The sequence below is a fragment of the Syngnathus acus genome, chromosome 22 (assembly GCF_901709675.1).
Source record: "Syngnathus acus chromosome 22, fSynAcu1.2, whole genome shotgun sequence".
NCBI classification, from domain to species: domain Eukaryota; kingdom Metazoa; phylum Chordata; class Actinopteri; order Syngnathiformes; family Syngnathidae; genus Syngnathus; species Syngnathus acus.
In genome coordinates this window covers 1,936,360-1,956,852 of record NC_051106.1, presented here as the reverse complement: position 1 = coordinate 1,956,852, position 20,493 = coordinate 1,936,360, and the positions used below count along the sequence as shown (strand labels likewise).

The following is a 20,493-nucleotide window of genomic DNA, read 5'->3' as shown; positions in this document are numbered from 1 at the left end:
CTTATTTTATATATATATATTTAATATATCTCCTTATTTCTCCTTAAAAATATAATATTTAAGATATAAACGGAATAGTTTTATCGTGCATCAAATCTCAACTTTGGGGTATCGTTGCAGCCGTACACTCACGAGAATTCCTCAACCTCGAAAATGTATGATTGAAATACCCGTGTGGAACAAAGGTCGTGAAGCTCATTCAGGCTACTTCAAGGGCTAAATCAATGGAGCGGGGTTTAAAGGTGGGAGGGGGGGCGGTGGATATTGTAAACGAGCTTGTGGACCCGCTCTTTCTGGAGACGCGCTTTTGGAAGAAGGAAAGTAGGCTCGTGATTTGGCGCACATCAGCTAATAGTGGCTGGCTCCCACAGGGAGCCCGCATTTCAATGTAGGACACTCTTCCTCTTTGCTCCACTTGAGCTATTAATACACACAAACAAAAGAAGGCTTGGTGGATTTCACTAAATTGAAGGAGAGCTTTGTAGTTGCTGCTGCTCCAAGTTTACCACGAATCCCACTTTTTGCGTTCCCATTGTGGACGACGGATGTGGTGCACTTTGGTTGCAGACGCGCTTAAAAGATCGGCGAGGACCCCCCCCCCCCAAAAAAGACATAAAAAGGGCGGGGGGTGCATAGTTTAAAGAAAAGAGAGAACAGATTGGCGCAGTGGGACAAAACAAACAGCAGTTTTGCATAATTCGCACGAGAGGAGAGATTGCGGAGGAGCTTCCTCGAGGTTATTATCAGCGGTACTATTGCGCTTTGGTTTTGCGGCTGAGTGCATCCGAACAGAAGACGGGGAGAAGCGACTCCCACTAAAACGAAGCATAAAGGGGCGAGATCACGCATGTCTACCGAACACAAGCGGCCACAAAACGGACACGAGGGCTGGAAACGGTTGGCATGCGCAAACACTTGATGTGACGTCACGGCGCTAATCGAGAAGCCGCTGTTGTAGCAGGTGTGCTTCGAGTGGCTTGCAATTGATGGTCCTAAAATGATACCGCACGGAATTTCGGTACAGTTGTGTTGAGTCAACGTTCTCATGAGCTTGAATCTAACTAATCAAGTTGGCCTCAAAGCCACATTGTGATAAATGTGGCCGACTTGGCAAAAACGTCTTGGGTTTAGCAAGTATGCTATGGGAAGTCGTGCGGCATTGTGTCGCATCATGTCATGTCGCGTGCAGTCACAAAATCACACCACCGCATCCAAACTGGATCAGGGTGTGAAACTGAAAAATCCATAAACATTTTCGGACCACTAAAATCTCTGAGGCAGGGAGATATTTTTTTCACCAGTCAGTCCTTATGTTGCGCTAATTAAAGCCGTCAGTCCTTGCGTTGAGCTAACTGAAGTTGGCAACAATAGCAATATCAACTTTCACATCTACGTAACTTGTGTAAAATAGCTGATTTTGTAAACGCACATGAAAATTCTTTATTTTTCAGTAGGTGACTGTTGCCTCATGGAGGTACTACGCTCATGCTCACGGAACATGCTACATTTCTAAGATTTCTGATGAAAGAATAAATAAATAAACGACACCTACTGATCTGCAGTTTGAAAATGTAATTGCTATTTTTTGGCACATTTATTTTATAAATCAGCACAAACAGGAAGTGAACGGACGATTTGAGCCGCCTGCTTTGGGACTTTTAGCACACATCTGCTGCGATGAGATCGTGTGGCCTAGCAAAATTTTTTGTACAGAGCCCCAGATGTGACTTGAAATTTAGTGCCCGAGTATTTTTGTTGTGTGAAGGTTAAACCTAATTCGTGGCCACAGTTTACTGAATCATGTCTTGTCTGGGGCTCCGTAGTTTTGTAGCGAATGGACAAATATAGCGTTCCGTTCAGTTGATTTTAAGTGCAGCGTTTGGAATGCAGCCACACTGATGCTAACTTAACTGACAAGAGTTAGCGTTGATGCTCTCTATAAAAAAGGGATCCTCCATTGACTACAAACTACTTTTTGGAAAAGGGTCTTTCCCAGCTTAGATGCTGTACACAAAATAGTTTTCTTTTAAAAGATTCACCGTATTCGCACGTTCCCTCATCCGAGTCGTAAATAAGTTAACAGGGTATCTCATCATGAATAATCTGCCGTACAAATGGAGTATAAATACCGTTCCCCACGTGACTCGCCCAAGACGACAGAAGTGGACCCACGATGCGGCCGAGCGTCGGCATTTCCTCTCTCGTGGCTCGGACTTTTCCCTTTGGACCTGGTGGGGGGACAGGGACCGGCACGTTAGACGGGGATGGAGGGGCTTACAAGATGGAAATGTCAGGAGCTGGGACAGGAGGGCAGCCCTTGTGTTTTTTTGTCTTTTTTTTTTTCACCGTGCCAGCTCCACTCCTTTATTGACACAGTGCGTGTGTTTATGTCAGTACATTTGTTTCTGTATGTCTGTTTTTGTGTTCATGTGTCTGTGGTGTTAATTTTTTTGCGTGCGAGTGTGAGAGAAAGTGTGAAAGCGTGAGAGAGTGTGAGAGAATGAGAAAGTGTGAGAGAAATAGTGAGTGTGACAGAAAGTGTGACAGAAAGAATGAGACAGAGTGAGTGAGGAAGTATGAGACAGTACGACAGAATGTGTGAGAGAGAGAGTGAGTGTGCGAGGAATGTGAGAGTGTGAGTGAGAGAAAGAGAATGCGAGAGAGCGCAAGAGTGAGAATGAGAGCGAGAGAGAGAGAGAGAGGGTGGGTGAGAGCACAAGTGAGAGTGTGAGCGTGTGAGTGAGAGAGAGCGTGAGTGAGAGAGAGTGAGAGTGTGAGAGCGAGAGTGTGTGTGAGAGAGCTGAGCGAGAGAGAGTGTGTGTGTTTGAGTGTGTGAGCGTGTGTGCGTGTCGGTGTGCGTGTCGGTGTGTGTGTCGGTGTGTGTGTGTGTGTGGGAGGTTGGGCCCGGGGTCAAGAGCGGGACGAGCTATTGCTAGAGGAGGTTTGCTTGATATTGAGGTTGCCGCTCCTTGCTTGCATGCTTACCATGCATAGAAAAAAAAAAGGAGAAAAGATAGTCATCACTTCCCGTCGGAAAAGTGAAAGGCGGGAGGCGCCGGCTGCTCTTGCTGCTGCCCCGGGTCCGTTCCGGTGGGTGTGCCCACCGGAGTGGTGCCCGGCGTGCCCTCGGCGGGCCGGTGGCTGCCGTCACCCCCCTCGGCATAGTTCTTCTCCTGCGACTGTGACGAAGAGGACGAGGAGTGGCTGCTCTCGCCGGAGCTGCTGCGCGTCTCGGTGCTGGTGCTGGTCTTCTTCATCTTGCGCCGCTTCGCCAACGGCGCTTTGTCCACCGTCTGCAGGCGAAAGCCTTCCCGCTTGCATTTGTTGAAAGCCTGCCAAGCAAAAAAGGGCTTCAGAGCATTTGGAACATTTTAATAAATTGATGTTTATTTTTCTAAAAGCAATGGTCAAAATTAGGGTCCAACCGATATGGATATTTTGAGGCAATTGGCATTACCAATTAATTGGCTGTTTATTTTGCTCAATGTCTGAAGGGCCATAATCAACCGATTTAATCGGCTGGCAGATTAATCAGTTATCTCCTTATAAAAATGTGTATTCATCTTACGTTAAAGGTAGCTTTGACGTAGGTGTGGACCGAGGCGGTGGATGAGCCCAGGATGTCTGGCGTCATGAGCGGGTTGGAAGACAGCTGGCTGTCGTCCTGGAGCCAAGCATTGTAGCGGAGGCCGCACATCTTGATCCGCTTGCTCGGGTCCACGGTCAGCAGCTCTGCAGGACCGCCGACAGTTACTTGCCAGTTTTCCACGTTTGGTCACGTGACATTCAGAAGCAGGGCCACGATTGGGCAACTGTGATGTCATTTCTAGTCGACAGCAAGTGGAAGAACTTTGGTCTGGTCTGCTCTCACCTTGGATGAGATCTTTGGCCTGCTGCGACACATTTCTCCAGGCTTCGCTCTCAAAGGAGAAGTCTCCCTGTTTGATTTTCTTCATGATCTCCTCGGCGCTGGTGTGGGTCAGACTCTGCTCCTGACACTGGAAAGGCACCTGGCCGGACAGCATTGTATACTGCCAACGACATCAGAAAAAATGCATACAATGTTCCGTTTCAATGCAATTTTATTTTTAATGGATGCTCCGGTTTGCTGAGCGTGGTCTGAAATAGCAGCAAGCCGAAGCTGAGCTGCATATACAGCAGAGGATGCGTCCTGCTATCCTCGTGTGAGCTCCCCTCCATTTGCCTCCAGATGAGTGAGCTTTTTTGTTGTTGAGAGTTTTGATAATCATCGTTTCTGAAATTACTTTATTTCTTTACTTTGCTTTTAAATGTCTTAAACTCTTTTGCCCTTCAACGTTGTATTTTGTCTTTAAATGCTGTTTTGACACTATGTGAAGCACACTGTGGGATACAATTTGACAAAATGGGACTTAAAGAGACCTAATAGTGGACATTATGGATAGAATGGGCCATAGCGGACTCACCAGAATGACGCCCAGACTCCACAGGTCACACGACTCGTCGTAGCCGTCATACTTGAGTATCTCGGGCGCGGCGTACAGCAAGGTGAAGCAGGGCGTCTTGAGCAGTTGATTGTCCGGCGGCTTGAGGCGAGCGAAGCCAAAGTCGATGATTTTGATCTCGGAGCTCTCGCTCTCATCAGTGAAGAGCAGATTCTATGGAACGGTTCCACCCACACACCCACACCCACACACACCCACACCCACACACACACACACACACACCCACACACACACACACACACACACACACACACACACATACACATACACACACACACACACATCCACACACACACATCCACACACACACAGGGTCATTTGTCTTTTCTTGCTTGTTATAAAAACACCAAGTCGCATACGCCGAGCATGCTGACTACCTCCGGTTTCAGATCCCGGTGCACCACGCCGACGTCGTGCATGTGGCTGACGGCGGACACCAGCTTGCGCATGATGCGACTAGCCTCCGTCTCGCTGAAGTGTCTCTTCCGCCGGATGCGCTCCAGCAACTCCCCTCCGCCGAGCAGCTCCAGGACCAGATATGTGTGCAGCTGCGACAAAAACAAAACAATCCCCCCCAAAATAAATTAATCCTGAACACATAATTTCCTTCTCAAAAAAAATTCTTTTTTTTTTTTTTTATAGCTACTGTATGTGTTGAAAATTGTCGCTATAACTACAAACTACACGTCCAGTAGAAGTTGGGAAAGGTGGCAAAAAATACTGAGAAAGCTGAGAAAAGCTCATCAAACACCTATTTGGAACATCCCACATGTGATCTGGCTAATTGGGAATAGGTGGGTTCCATGATTGGGTATAAAAGGAGCCTCCCCAAACATGCTCAGTCATTCACAAGCAAGGATGGGGCGAGGTTCACCACTTTGCGTGAGAAAATAGCTGAACAGTTTCTCAAAGCAAAATTGCAAGGAATTTAGGGATTTCAACATCTACGGTCCATAATATCATTAAAAGGTTCAGAGAATCTGGTGAAATCCCTGCACGTAAGCGCCACGGCCGGAAACCAAGACTGAATGACCGTGACCTTTGATCCCTCAGACGGCACTGCCTTAAAAACCGACATGAGTGTGTGAAGGATATCACCAAATGGGCTAAGGAAAACTTCAGAAAACCACTATCAGTAAATACAGTCCGTCACTACATCAGTAAGTGCGGGTTAAAACTCTACCATGCAAAGCAAAAGCCGTTTATGAACAACATCCAGAAACGCCGGCGGGTTCTCTGGGCCTGAGCTCATGTAAAATGGACTGATGCACAATAGTAAAGTGTTTTGTGGTCTGATGAGTCCACTTTTCAAATTGTTTTTGGAAACACTGGACGCCGTGTCCACCGGACCAAAGAGGAAGCGGACCATCCGGACTGTTATCAACGCAAAGTTCAAAAGCCAACATCTGTGATGGTATGGGGGTGCATTAGTTCCCATGGCATGGGTGATTTACATTTCTGTGAAGGCAACATAAATGCTGAAAAGTACATACAGATTTTGGAGCAACATATGCTGCCATCCAAGCGACGTCTTTTTCATGGACGCCGCTGCTTATTTCAGCAAGATAATGCCAAGCCACATTCTGCACATGTTACAACAGCATGGCTTCAAAGTAAAAGAGTCCAGGTTCTCCCCTGGCCCGCTTGCAGTCCAGACCTGTCTCCCATTGAAAATGTGTGGCGTATTATGAAGCGTAAAATACGACAGGGAAGACCCCGGACTGTTGAACAACTGAAGCGGTTCATCAAGTAAGAATGGGAAAGAATTCCACATGAGAAGCTAAGAGAATTAGTCTCCTCTCTTCCAAAACGTTTATTGAGTGTTATTAAAAGGAAAGGTGATGTAACGAAGTGGTAAACATGCCCTTTCCCAACTTCTATTGCACGTGTTGCAGCCATAAAATTCTAAGTTAATTATTATTTGAAAAATAAAATAAAGTTCATGAGTTTGAGCATTAAATATGTTGTCTCTGTAATGTATTCAATTGAATATAGGTTGAAAAGGATTTTCAAATCATTGTATTTTGTTTTTATTTACATTTTACACAATTTCCCAACTTCAACCAAATCCGGTTTGTAATCGGAAAGCAGTAATTTGTATTTTAAAGTGGTGATAGATACTGTACTTGGAGGTTATGGCATTTCTGGTGAAATATTTCCACATTTATTTTTAAGCCTCGTATTCATCTCACCGCATTCACCAAGTGTGTCAAAAACAAGAAGCTCATTTGAGCGTTTTTTTGTCTAGCTGCTCTTTGGGGCACAATTAGTGAGTGTATCTAGGTCTGATTTTTTTTTTTTTAGGCCATAACAGCATCTGTCGGGCTTTCAGCCTCTTGGTTAAGCAGGCCCCTTCACACAAATTAATGAGGGTATGAGCAACACGAGCAGAATTTCCAAGTGCAGAAAGAGCGAGCCGGGCACCTGGTCATGGTAAATTTCGTGCAACTTGACAATGTTTGGGTGGCCGTCGCAGAGCTTCAGAGCCGCCATCTCCCGCTGAGTCTGTGCCTCCATCCTGGAAGGAAAAGGCAAACGAGAGGTGAAGCAGCCACATTTAATTGTCAGAACGATTTTTTGACTTTCCTGAACTTCTTACCGCTTGCTGACGATCTTGACGGCATATTTCTGCCCCGTTTTCTTGTGCGTGCAGCGCCTGCAGATGGAGAAGCTCCCCTCACCCAGAGCGCTGTCCTTAAGGTCCATCTCGTAGTTCGTGTAGAAAGGAGAGTCCTGCCGGGAGACAAAGCCAAGACAATTTCAAGAGAGAAAAATACAATGTCCACAAAATTTAATGTACTACACACAATGAAACCAGATTTTCTCATTTTTACAACTCTTAGTCATTTGTTGTTATTCCATCCCTACCTTCATCATAGCGCTGCGGGCCACTGCAACTGACCCGGGCCGCTCGGAGCCGCTGCACAGCTGGATGGGGTCGTCCATCACCGCGTTCCTCTTGAACAGGATGGAGGGGGCCATGAAGGAGTAGCCCTAAAAAACAAAAAAACGCACAAATGTGAGAAGGTGTATTAATGGTAAGTATTTTTCCAGACAACTTTTTGCTATGTTTGCATCTTTACACTGTATGTTCCAGCCAGTGACATTTTGACATTTCTGGTCTAATAATCACACCAATTCTGCACGGAAATTGTCCAGCTGTTCCTTTTTCGGGTCTTGTTGCTGTACCACTGCTTATTGTGAACAGACGATCGCTTAATTCCAACTGCGGGAATTCCGGAGCCCCAAGCACTGGCATTAATGTGAGTCGCGCACACACACATACATACATACACACACACAGACACACACACATGCGCAGCTGTGGCGCACACGAGGGAGCTGCAGCCAGGGATGGACGGAAGGACGGCTGCGCAAATGAATGCGATGCCCCAAATTGGCAGGCTTGAAAATGTGATTGCTGTCAAAATTACAGCCTGCCGCTCTTAATGCAATTTTAATTCTGTTTTGTTCATGGTTGGTTGGGGTGAGGGGGGGGGGGGCACATGGTAAGACCCCTCCCCAAACAGGCGGAGAGCGCAAAACGCGTGCAATCAAGGACGGGAGGCGTGACCGCGGCAGACCCGTCGACGCTCCACGAGTGTCACCTTTTATTCCGCCAGAGAAGGCGAGCTAATGCATCTATTGATGGCGCCCCAGCTCAAGCACCCAGAAGGCAATCGAGAGTCGAAATTCCTACACCCGCACATCAGCTGGCGGCGGGGGAGTTGGGGCCCGTTTTATGCTTCAAAGCCAAGCCATCAAAAATAGTCATTGGCATCTGCGGCTTCAATGGGGCAGACGTCGTGCGGCTGCAATTACGACGATGAAAGGCTCATCGAGGCGGCGTGAAAGGCGACGGGCGCACACACACACGCGTGTTGACTTACAGCAACCTTTTGAGGACACTGATGTTTATTGGTTAACTTGCTGTCTTGATGAATGGGATAACTCTAAACTCATGATACAAAAAGCACCACAAAATGCTCAATTGTGTTTGGTGTCCCACCTGGAAGATGCGGTCACAGTTCTGCGGAAGAGCAGCGGGCGAGTAGGTGGGTTCCATCTCCGTGAACTCCTCCGCAAAGTTGCTGACGTCCAGCTCATCCCGGATGACCGGTTTGAACGGGGCGGGCACCTTTTTGCCCGCCAGGTCCTCCCAGTTGATTTTCTGTCCGGAAGAAAAACGTAGCAGTTCTGTGTAAGAGACTTAATCTGTGGATATCGTGATGTGTTTTCACAACTATTGGCTGAAAAATACACCCAAGATTATCCGCATATCTATATTGTTGATTTCACTTTTTGCAGGGGTTCAACCTGTTGCATTGACAATCCCACTTAAATTTGGATGAATGATCCCAGCCCGGACCTGGTAAAACGGATGCTTCTTGACATTCTCCATCCCATTTGGACCTGAGCCGAGCCTCTTCTCTGGGTCTTTGGTGAGCAGCCGCTGGATGATGTCTTTGGCCAGTGGCGCCATATCTTTGGGGAAAGGAGGATCTTTTTTTAGAATCCTCCTGGGGCAGACGGAGCCAGACACATGTTTCAGTGCACAATACACGCACACGACCGATGAAACAAAAGTCAGACGATAAATAAATGCGCACCTGGCGATGTCCGTGTGCGAGTTCTCGTCGCCGTCGACGGTGAAGGGCGAGCCGCCGGTCAGAAGCTCGTACATCAAAACACCCAGACTCCACCAGTCCACCGCCTGCGAGGACACACGCACACACATTTGACGCAAGTGCTCTTGGCATGTGTGAGCATCAGTTAGCATAAATCATAGGCGTAAAAGTGACAAAGTCACCTTGTCATGTCCGGACTCGCCTCCTTCCACAATCTCGGGAGCCATGTACTCGATAGTTCCGCACACGGAAAACGCTCGATCCACCTGTTTCATTGGAAACAAACTGAATTTTACCTTTACAAACAGCTGTTATTGCTCAGATTATTCAAGCTGCATTATTTCATTTTGGTTTTTTTGTGTTTATTTTATTATGTATATTGTACATGTTAAAACATTTTATAATAAATAATAGTATATTGAACAAATGTATTACATTGATTATAATCAGTTGAGGACGAAAATAAAGACAAAATATTTTTTTCATGTCTCAGCTGGAGTGAATTTGACCGACAAAGTTCACTCCGGTTCAGACTGTAACGAGAATCATCGGCAGGAGACAAACCTGGTCAAACTCTTTACTGAGGCCAAAGTCTGTGAGGACGATGTGACCGTTTGAATCCAGCAAAATGTTTTCCAGCTTCAAGTCGCGGTACACAATCCCGAGCTGCAGTGGGAAGAGGCTTTAAGCGATGGCCACAAACGCGGCAGCAGAGCGCAAGCAAGCGAGCGGCGTCACCTTGTGGAGGTGCTCCAGTGCCAGCACGATCTCGCCGCTGTACAGCGCCACTTCCTGCTCCTTGAATCGCACCCGCTGCACCAAATGTGTGAAGAGTTCGCCGCCATTGACGTAATCTGCACAAGACGAGAACAGCTCGAATTTTGGCAACCGTGGACAAAGGGGGCAAGTGCGTGGGCTCACCGAGGATGAGGTGCAGCTTGGTGTCGGTCTGGAAGGCGTAGTGGAGCGTGACCAGGTAAGGCGACTGGCGGATGTGCTCCAGCACCTGACGCTCGCTGCGCGTGTGCTCCGCCGTCTTGGCCTTTTGCACGATGGTGGCCTTCTTCAGGACTTTCATGGCGTACAGCTTGCCTGTGTCGTGGCCGCTCACCTTCCTCACCAGGAACACTTTGCCGTACGCTGGCGGAGGAGCAGTTGGCAAAAGGACAGGTGGACACAGCTTCAGCAGGCACACACAAAAATCAGCTTCACCACCAGCAACGAGGACTTACCTCCGGTGCCGAGCACCTTCAGCAGCTCAAAGTTTTCTATTCCTACCCGCTCCAGGTGGCCCGTCAGGTTGGCTGTGAGGGACAGTGACACACAAACCAAATAAATATATTGCTGTTACATTTACATCATGGCGAAAAGTATTTTTGGGAGAACTCGCTTTTATACAGCAGCCATTTTTAGGTGAAGTGGAAATATTTGTGACCTTTCCAAAACGAGTCACAATGACCCACATTTCAGAAATGATCGTTTTGGCATAATCGAAAAGAGAATGATCGCAGCTCTCTGACAATATGTCAATCGTTACATCATTATTACTCATTACATTATGACCAAAGATAGCAGTCACACCTGTGTGTCTGTTATTCTACTCAATTGAACAACTACAGACCAATCAGAGGTCAGTATTTTGGGATCAACAGCTGCTATTCTACAGTTTGAGGGGATTGTTTACGGAAAATCCTGCGGATAAAAATGTAAAGGGCATGGTGAAGATCACGAGCAATACATTCCAAAAGTATCGTAGCTTGAAATGAATGAGTGGCTAACAAAAAGCGGCAGCACACGCACTGACAGCAGCCCTTTGGGCGTCTTCAGGGTTTATTGACCTGCAAAAATATGCCCCAATGTTAAAAAGGGGGGGAGAACATGTTACATAAATAACGTGCTTGTTCTTCACACCCACTGGAAATATACACGAGAGGAGGAGGACGCCACATTAAACAGGAGGAGGGTCATTAGCGTCCGTCTTTGAGGTCTTGAGCACGATTTTCGACGCACAGCCGGATGATCGCGCTCGGTGTGCGTGGAAATGAATGTCTCTCACACCCGAGAGCAACTCAAGTGCCTGCAACTAGACGTGACAAGGCTGGGAGGCCGTTCGCCAACAAACGGCGTCTCCCCCCCCACCGCCGACTGCTGGGTCAGGAGTGTGCGTTGCATAACGGCGTTGTCGTGCTCACTCCGCTGAGGCCAAGTTTGATCTCCGTGTTTATTAATAGACCCACGGCGGAGGTGCACGACCGAACACAACTTGCCGACTGCTCCTCAAAACTACGTCCGATCGATTTTTTTAGGCTAATGCTGATTCCAATATTTGGCAGGCTAAAATTCTGATAACCGATGATGAATTAAATATCCATCTATAGACATAAAATGGAAAAAAAGAGCAATATTTTGCCAATTTTAAACGGGCTAATATCAGCTGATCTGTTAATCTTTCACTCTGATGCTCTTTATCGTGGTTATTGAAACATTTTTTTTCTGTAAGATAAGAAAATGTAAATCATTGGCCTATCGTTCTTCTTCTATGGCATCATTGATTAGCGATTGGCAAAGAAGCCCAAAGGCGCATTACTGCCACCAAATGATTTTGTTTTTTATTTCACTGTAAGGAAACCAATGTGAATTGATGGTGGCCAGGTATCGTGATGTTTACTGCCGCCACTTAGTGGTATAGGTCTAAATTCACTCCTATGCCAAATGTTTTGTCGTATCTCAAAAAATACCCAAATGGTGTGTAACTTAAGAACCACTGTGGGGAGGGAAAAACACAGAATCTGCTTTTTTGGAGCTCTTTAACACACAATAGGCGAATCCACCAGTGCCGAACCGTGAGTAGGCGGGGGTCCCCAGCATATATTAAAACATACATTTATTTTTTTAAAGTTTTTAAACACCAATTCTCCATGTTTCGTGTGCCCAAGGCAACTAAACTAATTCACGAAATATTCCGAGATTTTTAATAAGGTAAATTATTCTGTACATGAACGTTTTTAAGCTAGGCACGTTAGCTTGGCTACGCTTTTGACAGCTCGCCTGGATTTTGAGCCGCGTGACCGACCGACCGCTTAGTTTTGACGTGACTTCGCAGAGACAAGTGGGCGGGGAAGCTAATAACACGGTTAGACTTATTACGACGAGAGTGTACGGTTTATTCTGGTCCAATGGCACGTCAAGTACCTGGGAAGCTCACATAATTGTTGTTGCCGTGGTGGGCCAAGTTAGCTTTGTTTATTAGCCATAGCACCGGAGTGACTTGACAGACCGACTGTTAGTCACCGACAGACAGCGCAGTTAGTAGGGAACCAGTCGCTCCGCTAACCCCTGCCTTTTGTTGTTGTTGCTCGTTATAAGTGTCTCGAACGAATAGGACGACTCCCCTTTGACACATGCACGGCATCCCAGCGAAAATATGCCCGTGTTCCCGCAGCTCTCTCACCGTTCTTGAGCTCGTGTTTCACCGTAAAGAGGTCGCTCTCTCTGGACGATCCCTCCTTCGGGGATGGCATTATGATGATTTCTTTGGGCTCCACTTCAGCTCAGCTCGGTGGTTCCCGGCTCGGCTGCGAGGCTCGATTGGCCGAAAAGCAAATAATTAAAAATAAATTAAAAAAATAATCCTTGATTCGAACTTAAAGGTTTTATCATACACGCCACCGACATGTTTACATTCCCGTACGGTGACAAATATGCGGGCAGAACGTTACCACTTGGTCCGCCAACATGAAGCCAGCACAGCCAGCCAGTCAGCCCGTGGAAACACTACTTTGCCTCTACCTTCGCAACCAGGCAGCCCCTTGCCTCTCATTGGTGTTGCTACGTGAGATCCCACTCTTTGATTGGTTGTTCGAACGCCGACGAAAAGCAATTCCCGCCTCTCTTAAATTGCTGCTGCTCGAATCGGGGTAAAATGGCGCTAGGGGGTGCTATAACCCCATCAGAAATTTATCGCCCAGTTAAGCCTCCTGCATTTTAGTATTTTGATGAGCTGCCATAGCCACCTAAACAAACTGGAACAACAACAAAAAATAATATCAGTGAGCATGCCAATTAATAAAGACGCGGCAGTTCAAGCAGACTTTGCACCGTCATTTATTTTCACTGGAATGATGTGAGGGACGAGAAAGGAAGAAATAAAACCATACATAGTGACCACAATGTTTAGCACCAGTGATTTACTTTGGGTTTTTTTTTTTCACAAACCTCTGGGTCTAAGAATGAAAAAATGTTACCCCCCAAAAAATAAAGACTACGTCAATGTATTGTATCGTAAGAATAACGTTCTGAAAGTCCTATACGGTCCTCAACATAACAAATCAAGGACTAAGACAAATATTCACAAAGTAAAATGACAAACATATACCTGAAGATAACAATAAAAAAAAAAAAGTATCAGTGCGTTTCTGTTTGTGAACCCTCCTTGAAGGAGCGGGCAGCATTTGAGTGGCCTTCAGGACATGTCTGTGTTTCAAAGCTCACTGCTTTCAATCAGCGGATTTTTCACAGTGCTAAGATAATAAATACATCAAGAGATGTGCAGTCTAGATTATTTCAGCCAGTACAAAACACTGCGAGTGTGAGGAAAAAAGGCAATTTAGGTGAGCCTTTTTTTTTTTTTTTTTTGCATTTTGTGGAAGATGCAGATCACGGCAAAGAACGCAGACCACTGTTGGTGCTTAGGGCGTTTTCCTTTAATAGTGACGGTCGCTTGATAACAGAACCTATTTCGTGTTTCTTGCTAAATGGATGGCAGAAATGTGAAAAAGAAATTCAAATTATTTTCTTTCAACCTTACACCTTCTTGACCTACCGCAAAATCCAGTGAATAACACGCACTCGAGTATATTACGCCCCCCAAAATTTTATAAGTAACAAAGCAGCATGAAGCCTCGTTTGGACATCAAATCGGATGTACAGTGTTCCCTCATTTATCACGAGGGCACACTGCACAGCGGTAGCTTGACTTGGGAGTTGACATCATTTCAATGCGCAAATATCGCAATATAAAAAAAACACAAATAAATTTCAAATTGCACCATGTTTTCCTTCAGCTGCGGCGAAACGCGTACAATACGTCGCCCACGTTACGGTCTCAACTTTTGCCACGTCATTCGCCACGGCTCACAATACAAAATGAAAAAGCTAAAATCACCACGCCGGCTACAAAGGCGGACGCCCCACAAGTGCAAAACATTGAATTTTTTACAGTGAGAAAAGACTCACGATTTCTCGTGACGTCACGTTTCTTTTCAAGTAGTAACCTAAGAAGCAAGATTCCCTAACACTCGCTTGATGAAATTTTGTTTCTTTGGGTGAAATCGCCATATTTTGCGACCGCCGTTCAAATTGGGCTTCAGTTCTTTAGAAACCGGGCTCGGTTAACAAGAAATAAAACATTTAAAAGATGACCGCCTTTACCCACAATTATTCTAAGTAAACCTTATCTCGCTCGGACGGACATTTCCCCCAGAATATCGTCCTTTCCGTCGGGTGTTTTCAGAATCTACCAGATCCCACTGGACCTCCCGCCGGGTGGCGCCAGAATCCTGGCCGAAGATCTTTTGGGGATCTTGTCATCGATCTGGGCACCTGGGAAAGCAGTTTTGTCAGTTTTGTCAGACTTAAGTGTGATGTCAAGCCCTACCGGAGAGGCTGAAGCTGGACCCCTGGAGGTCCCTGACACCGCCGTGACGGGTGCAGCGGCGTGTCGGAGTGTCTAGGTCCGAGGTCATCACGTCCCTCTTTCCGGCGTTTGCCACGGCCACCACATCTCCCGTGTATGGTTCGCGCTCCACTCGCTTGGCCGCCTGGCACTGGTACATCAACCGAGACACACAAAAACGTCAAAGGAACTGGCAGTTAAGTTCTGAGCAAAAGCAGCTTCCCCTCTCGTACCTTTTCCCGCTGAACCATTTTCTTGTAAAGATAGTCTGGGAAAGTCCTCAGAGGGCAGAACTTTCCGGATCCCTCGGCACACGTGAACATGCCATTCTCGTAGACCAGCCGGCCTCGGCTGATGGTGACCAAGGGTACGCCGTGACAGCGAAGACCTTCATAAAGGTTCATGTCGCCGCCCTGCATTTGGTTTTCCACCGAGATGATTCTGCAAGATGGGCATTAAGTCAGAGAGTGGTTCGGGAGAATAAAAGCTGCGCCGGTCGATGAGTGGAGACGGATCGGGTTTCATACTTGGAGCCTTCGGGATCCCAGACCACCACGTCGGCATCTGCTCCCGGAATGATCCTTCCTTTTCTGGGATAAAGGTTGTAGATCTTGGCCGCGTTGGAGCTCGTGACGGCAACGAAGCGATTCTCGTCAATCTTGCCTCCGATCTGTAACCAATCCGGAAGACCTCAGCCAACGGAACAGACTTTGGTTCCCCGCTACACACGTACCACGCCTTTCTCCCAGATCACACTCATGCGGTCCTGAACGCCCGGCACCCCGTGGGGGATCTTGGTGAAGTCATCCTTCCCCATGGCTTTCTGCTTAGTGGTGAAGGGACGGTGGTCAGACCCGATGACACTCAGAGTGTCACTGAGATGAGACAAGATCAGGGCAGCATTAAGGAAGGTCTCAAACCACAATCAAGAACCTCCATTTTGAGCCAATTGTTGGTACGGCTAACCTTCCCAGCAAGCTCATGAGGTAATTGGGTGTGCTGGGCTCCAGGCGCAGGGGCGGCAGGGTCACGTGCCCCGCGGCGTAGGCCCAGTCCTGGTGGTAGTACTGGGCACCATTGAGCACAGCGTGGGCGGTGGTGGTCTCGCCATAGACCACCCTCCCTGTTGTGCACAGCACAGTGCCACACTTGTACATGCCTCCTCAAGGGTTTGTTTTCATCTCTGGTGGGACTCGAGTACACTAATTTTGTCTTAAAGGACTTCACAGGCCCACAGTTGGGAAGTTGAGACAATATTTGAAATTTTCACAATTTTGAAGCCATTTTGTTTATCATTCAAATCTGGAAAGACTGCTTTCATTACATTCAGAACATCTGCAATGGCGTCACCTTGCATTTTGGCCGTGGCCACCACGTCTCCCGCTGCCATGCTGGACACGTTAACCAAATAGATCGGACAGCGGGCCTAACGGGGGAAAAAAAATAACCCAAATGAGTGAATATTTTTTTTGTGGGATTGTTGTCTTCTTGCTCACTTTCCCTCACCCTGTTGGCGATGGTGATGGCCCTGTGGGTCGCCTCCGCCTCCAACTGTGAAAATACAAGATGAGGTCATGCCTTACAATTAGCACGTCCAGTCTGAGTGTATTTATTATTCAAGTGACATCACCACTAAAGGCGCATTTCCACCCGGCATTACGATTCAGTTTGTCACAATCCAGTTGAAGAGTGACGCGGGAGAGGTTTGGTGCATTGGTGTCATCGGTTTATAATGATCCGGACTTTGTGATGGTCTTACCTCTTCAGGCCTGCTGATCTCAATGCCCTCTGGACCACTGATGCCCAGCTCCAAGGCTTCCTTCGCACCCTGGTGTGGGAACAAGGCTTGCAATTACAACACGAGAACCAAATGCAATTTGATTTCAAAATCCATATTCCAGCCCCATCATATCAAATAAATAAAAATGTTGAAGCGAAAGTGGTCCCAGACCTCAGCCACAAGCTCCCCGTTCTCCGCGTGGACTCGGGCGATGGCACCAATGTCCTTACAGTGCTGCAGGGCCTGGAAGAGCTCGTTGTCCCTCAGCATGTACATGTCCTTATAGGCCATGAACATCTGGAAGGAATTCACGCCCTTTTCCCTCACCAGCTTCTCCATCTCGGCACGCACCTGCAGGGACAAGTCCAAAGTTGCCGACATGCTGAGACCTGTGTCTTCGTGAACCTGTGCCTGGAAGGAGAGAAGATGTTGCACTACCTTGAGACCCCACCAAGTGACTCCCACGTGCAACGCGTAGTCGCAGCAGGTTTTGGCGTCGGCCGAGCTGCGGCACTGCTCAAAGGCCTCCAGCAAAGACTCGTTCTTGTCTGGCAGGACATGCGCTATCACCATGGTGGTACCGCCAGCTAAGGCTGCCTAGGAAAAAAAACCAAAGTATCCAATCCCGCTACTTGAGGGCCATTGTCCTGCATGTCTGCAATTCCAGAGGCTTCGCAAACTTTTTCTCGCAAGCGTCTATGTTTTAGAAAGTGATTTTGTCTACGACAGCATCTGTCAACTCCAGAGTGGAGCATTGTGTCTTGGGTCTGGATATTTATAGCACTGGTGGTGGTGGCAGCTCTGAGGGCCATTGTCTCTGCCTGAGCACAATGGTGCGTGTGTGAAAAGGCCTCAGGGCGGAATTCGCAGCGAGCTCCGCGGTAGCCATGGAAACGGGCCGGCGTTTGCCTCCAGGAGCAAGTTAGGAGGGGCGGAGGAAGACAGGCAAGGCTCGACACGAGAGGCAGCGTCTGCTGGCCGACTAAAGTCATGGGAGTGTCTCCAGTTATGGCTCGCTGGGTTATTCTGTCTGGATGGCTCCAGTCCAGTCAAGTCCATCACGTGATGGAATGTGCCAGACCATTTTAGCAATCCGATGACTTCAATGCAGCTGTTACTCACAACTAGTAGAAACTCATAACGAGAACTGGAAAGGGTTAGGGTTTCAGGTCAAGATTTCCTCGACCTGAAAAAAGATTCCAAAATTCCATCCCGTGGAGTTGCGGCTTACCTTGGTGCCGCTGTAAAAGTCGTCGGCCGTGGAGGCGTTCATGAAGGTCTCCTCCAGGTGCACGCTGGTGTCGATACCACCGGGCATCACCAGTTTCCCGGAGGCGTCCACTACCTTGGCCCCGCCAGGGATCATCAGCTCCTTGCCCACCTGCTGGATGACGCCATTCTCGATGTAGACGTCGGCCTCCTGTGTGCAGTCGTCGTTCACCACTTTGCCGCCCTTGATCAGGATCCGCACTGTGGCCGCGCTGGTCGTCATGGCTTTCGCTCTGCGGGGCAGACCCGGAATCATTTTGCGAGAGAAGGCTGACTAAAATCCAGTCGAACTTGATGCCTAAGTATCACGGTGTCGCAAGGACTTCACGAGCGAAATGTTGGGCTGAGACTGAGCTGGGTTTGTGGAGCGGGTGGCTGTTCGTGTCAGTCGCCGCCTGTGAACTGACGGCCCGACTGGACACTGACGTGACCTCAAACTGATGTAACAAAAAGTCTATTTTCCCCGGCCTTGAATGCTACAATGTCTATTTAAGTGAGATGGGGGGAAAAAAAAATCTTTGTTTTCTCCCTCATGCCATGCAGTGTAGAAAGTAAGCAGTACAATACAGGAAAGAACTTGGCCGTGTGAGTGTTTGATTTGCCGCTAAAAATGGATGACGGGCCACAAATGGCCTTTAGGCTCTATTTTGGGGACACCTGGTGTATTTCTTTCCATTAAATGCAACAAAAAGTTCCCCTTTTTTATGTAGTTCCAAAGTTGCACCTAGATGAATGAATGGACTATATTTCTTTGTATCCCTCAAAAAGCAGACAACGCCCACCGTCTTAAAACAGCCTTGCTCATCCACAATAACATCAAAAATAGTCCCAAATGTCAGTACGTTTTTCTAAATATAGCTTGAAAATTTGCATCTAATAGCATGACTGGCATTCTTTGCCCCTGTGTGTCCTGACCGATAACGCCCATGTGTAATGGCGTGCGTCCTTTTTGCGGGTGCGGCAGGTTAATGGCATCCCTGCCTTGATGATGACAACACGAGGGTCGTATTATGAACCAAAATAGCCATAAATCAAAAGAATAATCATACATAATGAAAACGTGCCAACGAGGTGCCTAATTGTAGTAAAATGTGTTTTTTTTAAAAATGCATTTCCGCACGTGCTCGTACATTTGTTTACTTTGCGCGTTTGGCGAAGCGTATTGTTCAATTTACTAATGTGGTTGCAATGATAACAAAGAAACCCATGTCCGTCAGACAGCTTTTCATAGCCGACCCAGAAACGCCTAACACCCCCCCCCCCCTTTCCACCCACCTGCTCCTCTTCCTCCCTCCTCCTCTTAATACGGCCTCTGCTGCCTAAACATCCATTAAACTGCTTTCGTAGTAACAAAAACAAGCCTGGAGGTAGTAGTTGTGTAGCCGTGCAGCCTCTCCCGGGGGTTTTAAATCAAATCCCCACTCCAGCCCCCCCTCCCTCTTGTGGGAGGCTCCGCATCTACCGGGTGCACCCAAAGAAAGGTAACCGCCCTTGCATACCTGATCTCCGAGTGTGCAGCTGCAGCAAGTCCGCTCGGCTCCTTCGACACACACACACACAATGCGACACTTAGCCCAGGAGGCAAACACACACTTAGGGCAGATGGATGCCTTCCCCGGCCGGTGCAGGACCACCCGGTTTACGCTAAGCTGGCGTTCGCGTGGCACGCTGGAAGTCGTTTCCTGTAATGGCTTTCAAAACAAAACTCAGAAGACTCGATTTACTCTGTGTATGGCAACAAAAAAGGGGGAAAAAATCTAAACCAAAGAATACTTCAATTTTTTTCAAATTGTAAACATATATACACGGTAACACAACACGTTAATGTGGATGAGAATAGAAATGCAATATCACAAACATTTCTTTCATATTATTGTTTCCTCTAATGCTTCCGGTTTTGTTTGCCTAAATGTGATAGCTTTACTTTCAGCACAGATGGTCGCCTGAACAACCAATTAGAGGCGACAAGAGGCACGGCCAACAGCGGAAATCACCAATCACAGTCATTATAAATAGATAGCACGTTCAGTGTTGCGTCTTACGTCGAAGTCACTGCCATATTGAATGAGTTTGAATGAATTTTGCTGGTACCGTATTTGAATTGAAACTTTTATTGGTAAATTGGTTAGTTTTGTGGCTAATCCCCAAAATTCCGTTTTCTAACCTGTACATGACATTAACAAAATGGAAACTTTAGAATTGAAAAAGAATTGATTGTTACATTAATGACTAATATACTAAGCTTCACGGTTTAAAGTTTGTCAATGTGTACAATGAGACACAAACAAGATGCTTTTTTTTTTTTTTTTTCACAAAAAAACCAATACATTTATTCAAGTGTTCTCCAGCACAATTACATACGGAGTCTTTAACTTCTCTCTGGACACTTAACATAACTTGTGAGCGTGAAGGGTTGAGTGCTACATTTTCGGTCAGAACTGAAATCCGAAGAACATGGGCTATAAACAACAGTGACGCTTTTAGAAAAGAAGTCGCGTGGACTGCAGCGACGCGTCTTGACCAGTGTTGTGGAAAAACAGTTCAAAAACAGACATGGAGAACTTCACCAATCGGAATGTCGGGGGAAAAAACAAGCGCATTAATACATCACGCTACAGGTTTTTTTTCTTCCTCACAACTGTCCCACAGATAAGCACC

At 47.1% G+C, this 20,493-nt stretch overlaps 2 protein-coding genes across 4 annotated transcripts; both read right to left on the bottom strand.

Annotated features, from left to right (window-relative positions):
* Window positions 1-1,013: 1,013 nt before the first annotated feature.
* Window positions 1,014-12,891, bottom strand: rps6ka5 (ribosomal protein S6 kinase, polypeptide 5). Of its 2 annotated transcripts, XM_037241002.1 has the most exons (18): window positions 12,564-12,891; window positions 10,345-10,416; window positions 10,034-10,252; window positions 9,851-9,966; window positions 9,677-9,778; window positions 9,295-9,378; window positions 9,095-9,198; window positions 8,854-9,004; window positions 8,494-8,655; window positions 7,353-7,478; window positions 7,084-7,217; window positions 6,909-7,002; window positions 4,862-5,032; window positions 4,446-4,637; window positions 3,872-4,031; window positions 3,569-3,732; window positions 2,986-3,332; window positions 1,014-2,228 (listed from the first exon to the last, which is right to left on the bottom strand). In XM_037241002.1, the coding sequence occupies exons 1-17, from the start codon at window positions 12,631-12,633 to the stop codon at window positions 3,021-3,023; spliced, it is 2,433 nt and encodes an 810-aa protein (XP_037096897.1). In that variant the 5' UTR covers window positions 12,634-12,891; the 3' UTR covers window positions 1,014-2,228; window positions 2,986-3,020. The 2 variants fall into 2 exon arrangements, with proteins under 2 accessions (XP_037096897.1, XP_037096898.1); XM_037241003.1 differs by lacking the exons at window positions 1,014-2,228; window positions 9,295-9,378; window positions 9,677-9,778; ... (2 more) ...; window positions 10,345-10,416; window positions 12,564-12,891 and having other exon boundaries at window positions 2,802-3,332; window positions 8,854-8,969.
* A 301-nt stretch (window positions 12,892-13,192) lies between these two features.
* On the bottom strand, window positions 13,193-19,490 carry dpysl5a (dihydropyrimidinase like 5a). 2 transcript variants are annotated; one of them, XM_037240824.1, is made up of 13 exons: window positions 19,335-19,490; window positions 17,798-18,068; window positions 17,005-17,163; window positions 16,738-16,917; window positions 16,546-16,614; window positions 16,293-16,337; window positions 16,137-16,212; window positions 15,753-15,909; window positions 15,520-15,661; window positions 15,314-15,456; window positions 15,020-15,227; window positions 14,769-14,937; window positions 13,193-14,713 (listed from the first exon to the last, which is right to left on the bottom strand). In XM_037240824.1, exons 2-13 carry the CDS (start codon window positions 18,056-18,058, stop codon window positions 14,628-14,630), a joined length of 1,695 nt encoding a protein of 564 aa, XP_037096719.1. In that variant the 5' UTR covers window positions 18,059-18,068; window positions 19,335-19,490; the 3' UTR covers window positions 13,193-14,627. The 2 variants fall into 2 exon arrangements, with proteins under 2 accessions (XP_037096719.1, XP_037096720.1); XM_037240825.1 differs by lacking the exon at window positions 19,335-19,490 and adding an exon at window positions 19,111-19,247.
* Window positions 19,491-20,493: the final 1,003 nt, after the last annotated feature.

Excerpts from the sequence above, each read along its gene's own strand:
- dpysl5a (XM_037240824.1), bottom strand. The coding sequence starts at position 18,058 with ATGACGACCAGCGCGGCCACAGTGCGGATCCTGATCAAGGGCGGCAAA. Across the intron at positions 16,918-17,004 it reads TCACTTGGTGGGGTCTCAAG|GTGCGTGCCGAGATGGAGAA; the intron begins GTAGTGCAACAT and ends TTGTCCCTGCAG. Across the intron at positions 16,213-16,292 it reads CCATCACCATCGCCAACAGG|GCCCGCTGTCCGATCTATTT; the intron begins GTGAGGGAAAGT and ends TTCCCCCGTTAG.
- rps6ka5 (XM_037241002.1), bottom strand. The coding sequence starts at position 12,633 with ATGCCATCCCCGAAGGAGGGATCGTCCAGAGAGAGCGACCTCTTTACG. Across the intron at positions 9,779-9,850 it reads CACTGGAGCACCTCCACAAG|CTCGGGATTGTGTACCGCGA; the intron begins GTGACGCCGCTC and ends TTCCCACTGCAG. Across the intron at positions 4,638-4,861 it reads ACCGGGATCTGAAACCGGAG|AATCTGCTCTTCACTGATGA; the intron begins GTAGTCAGCATG and ends ACCGTTCCATAG.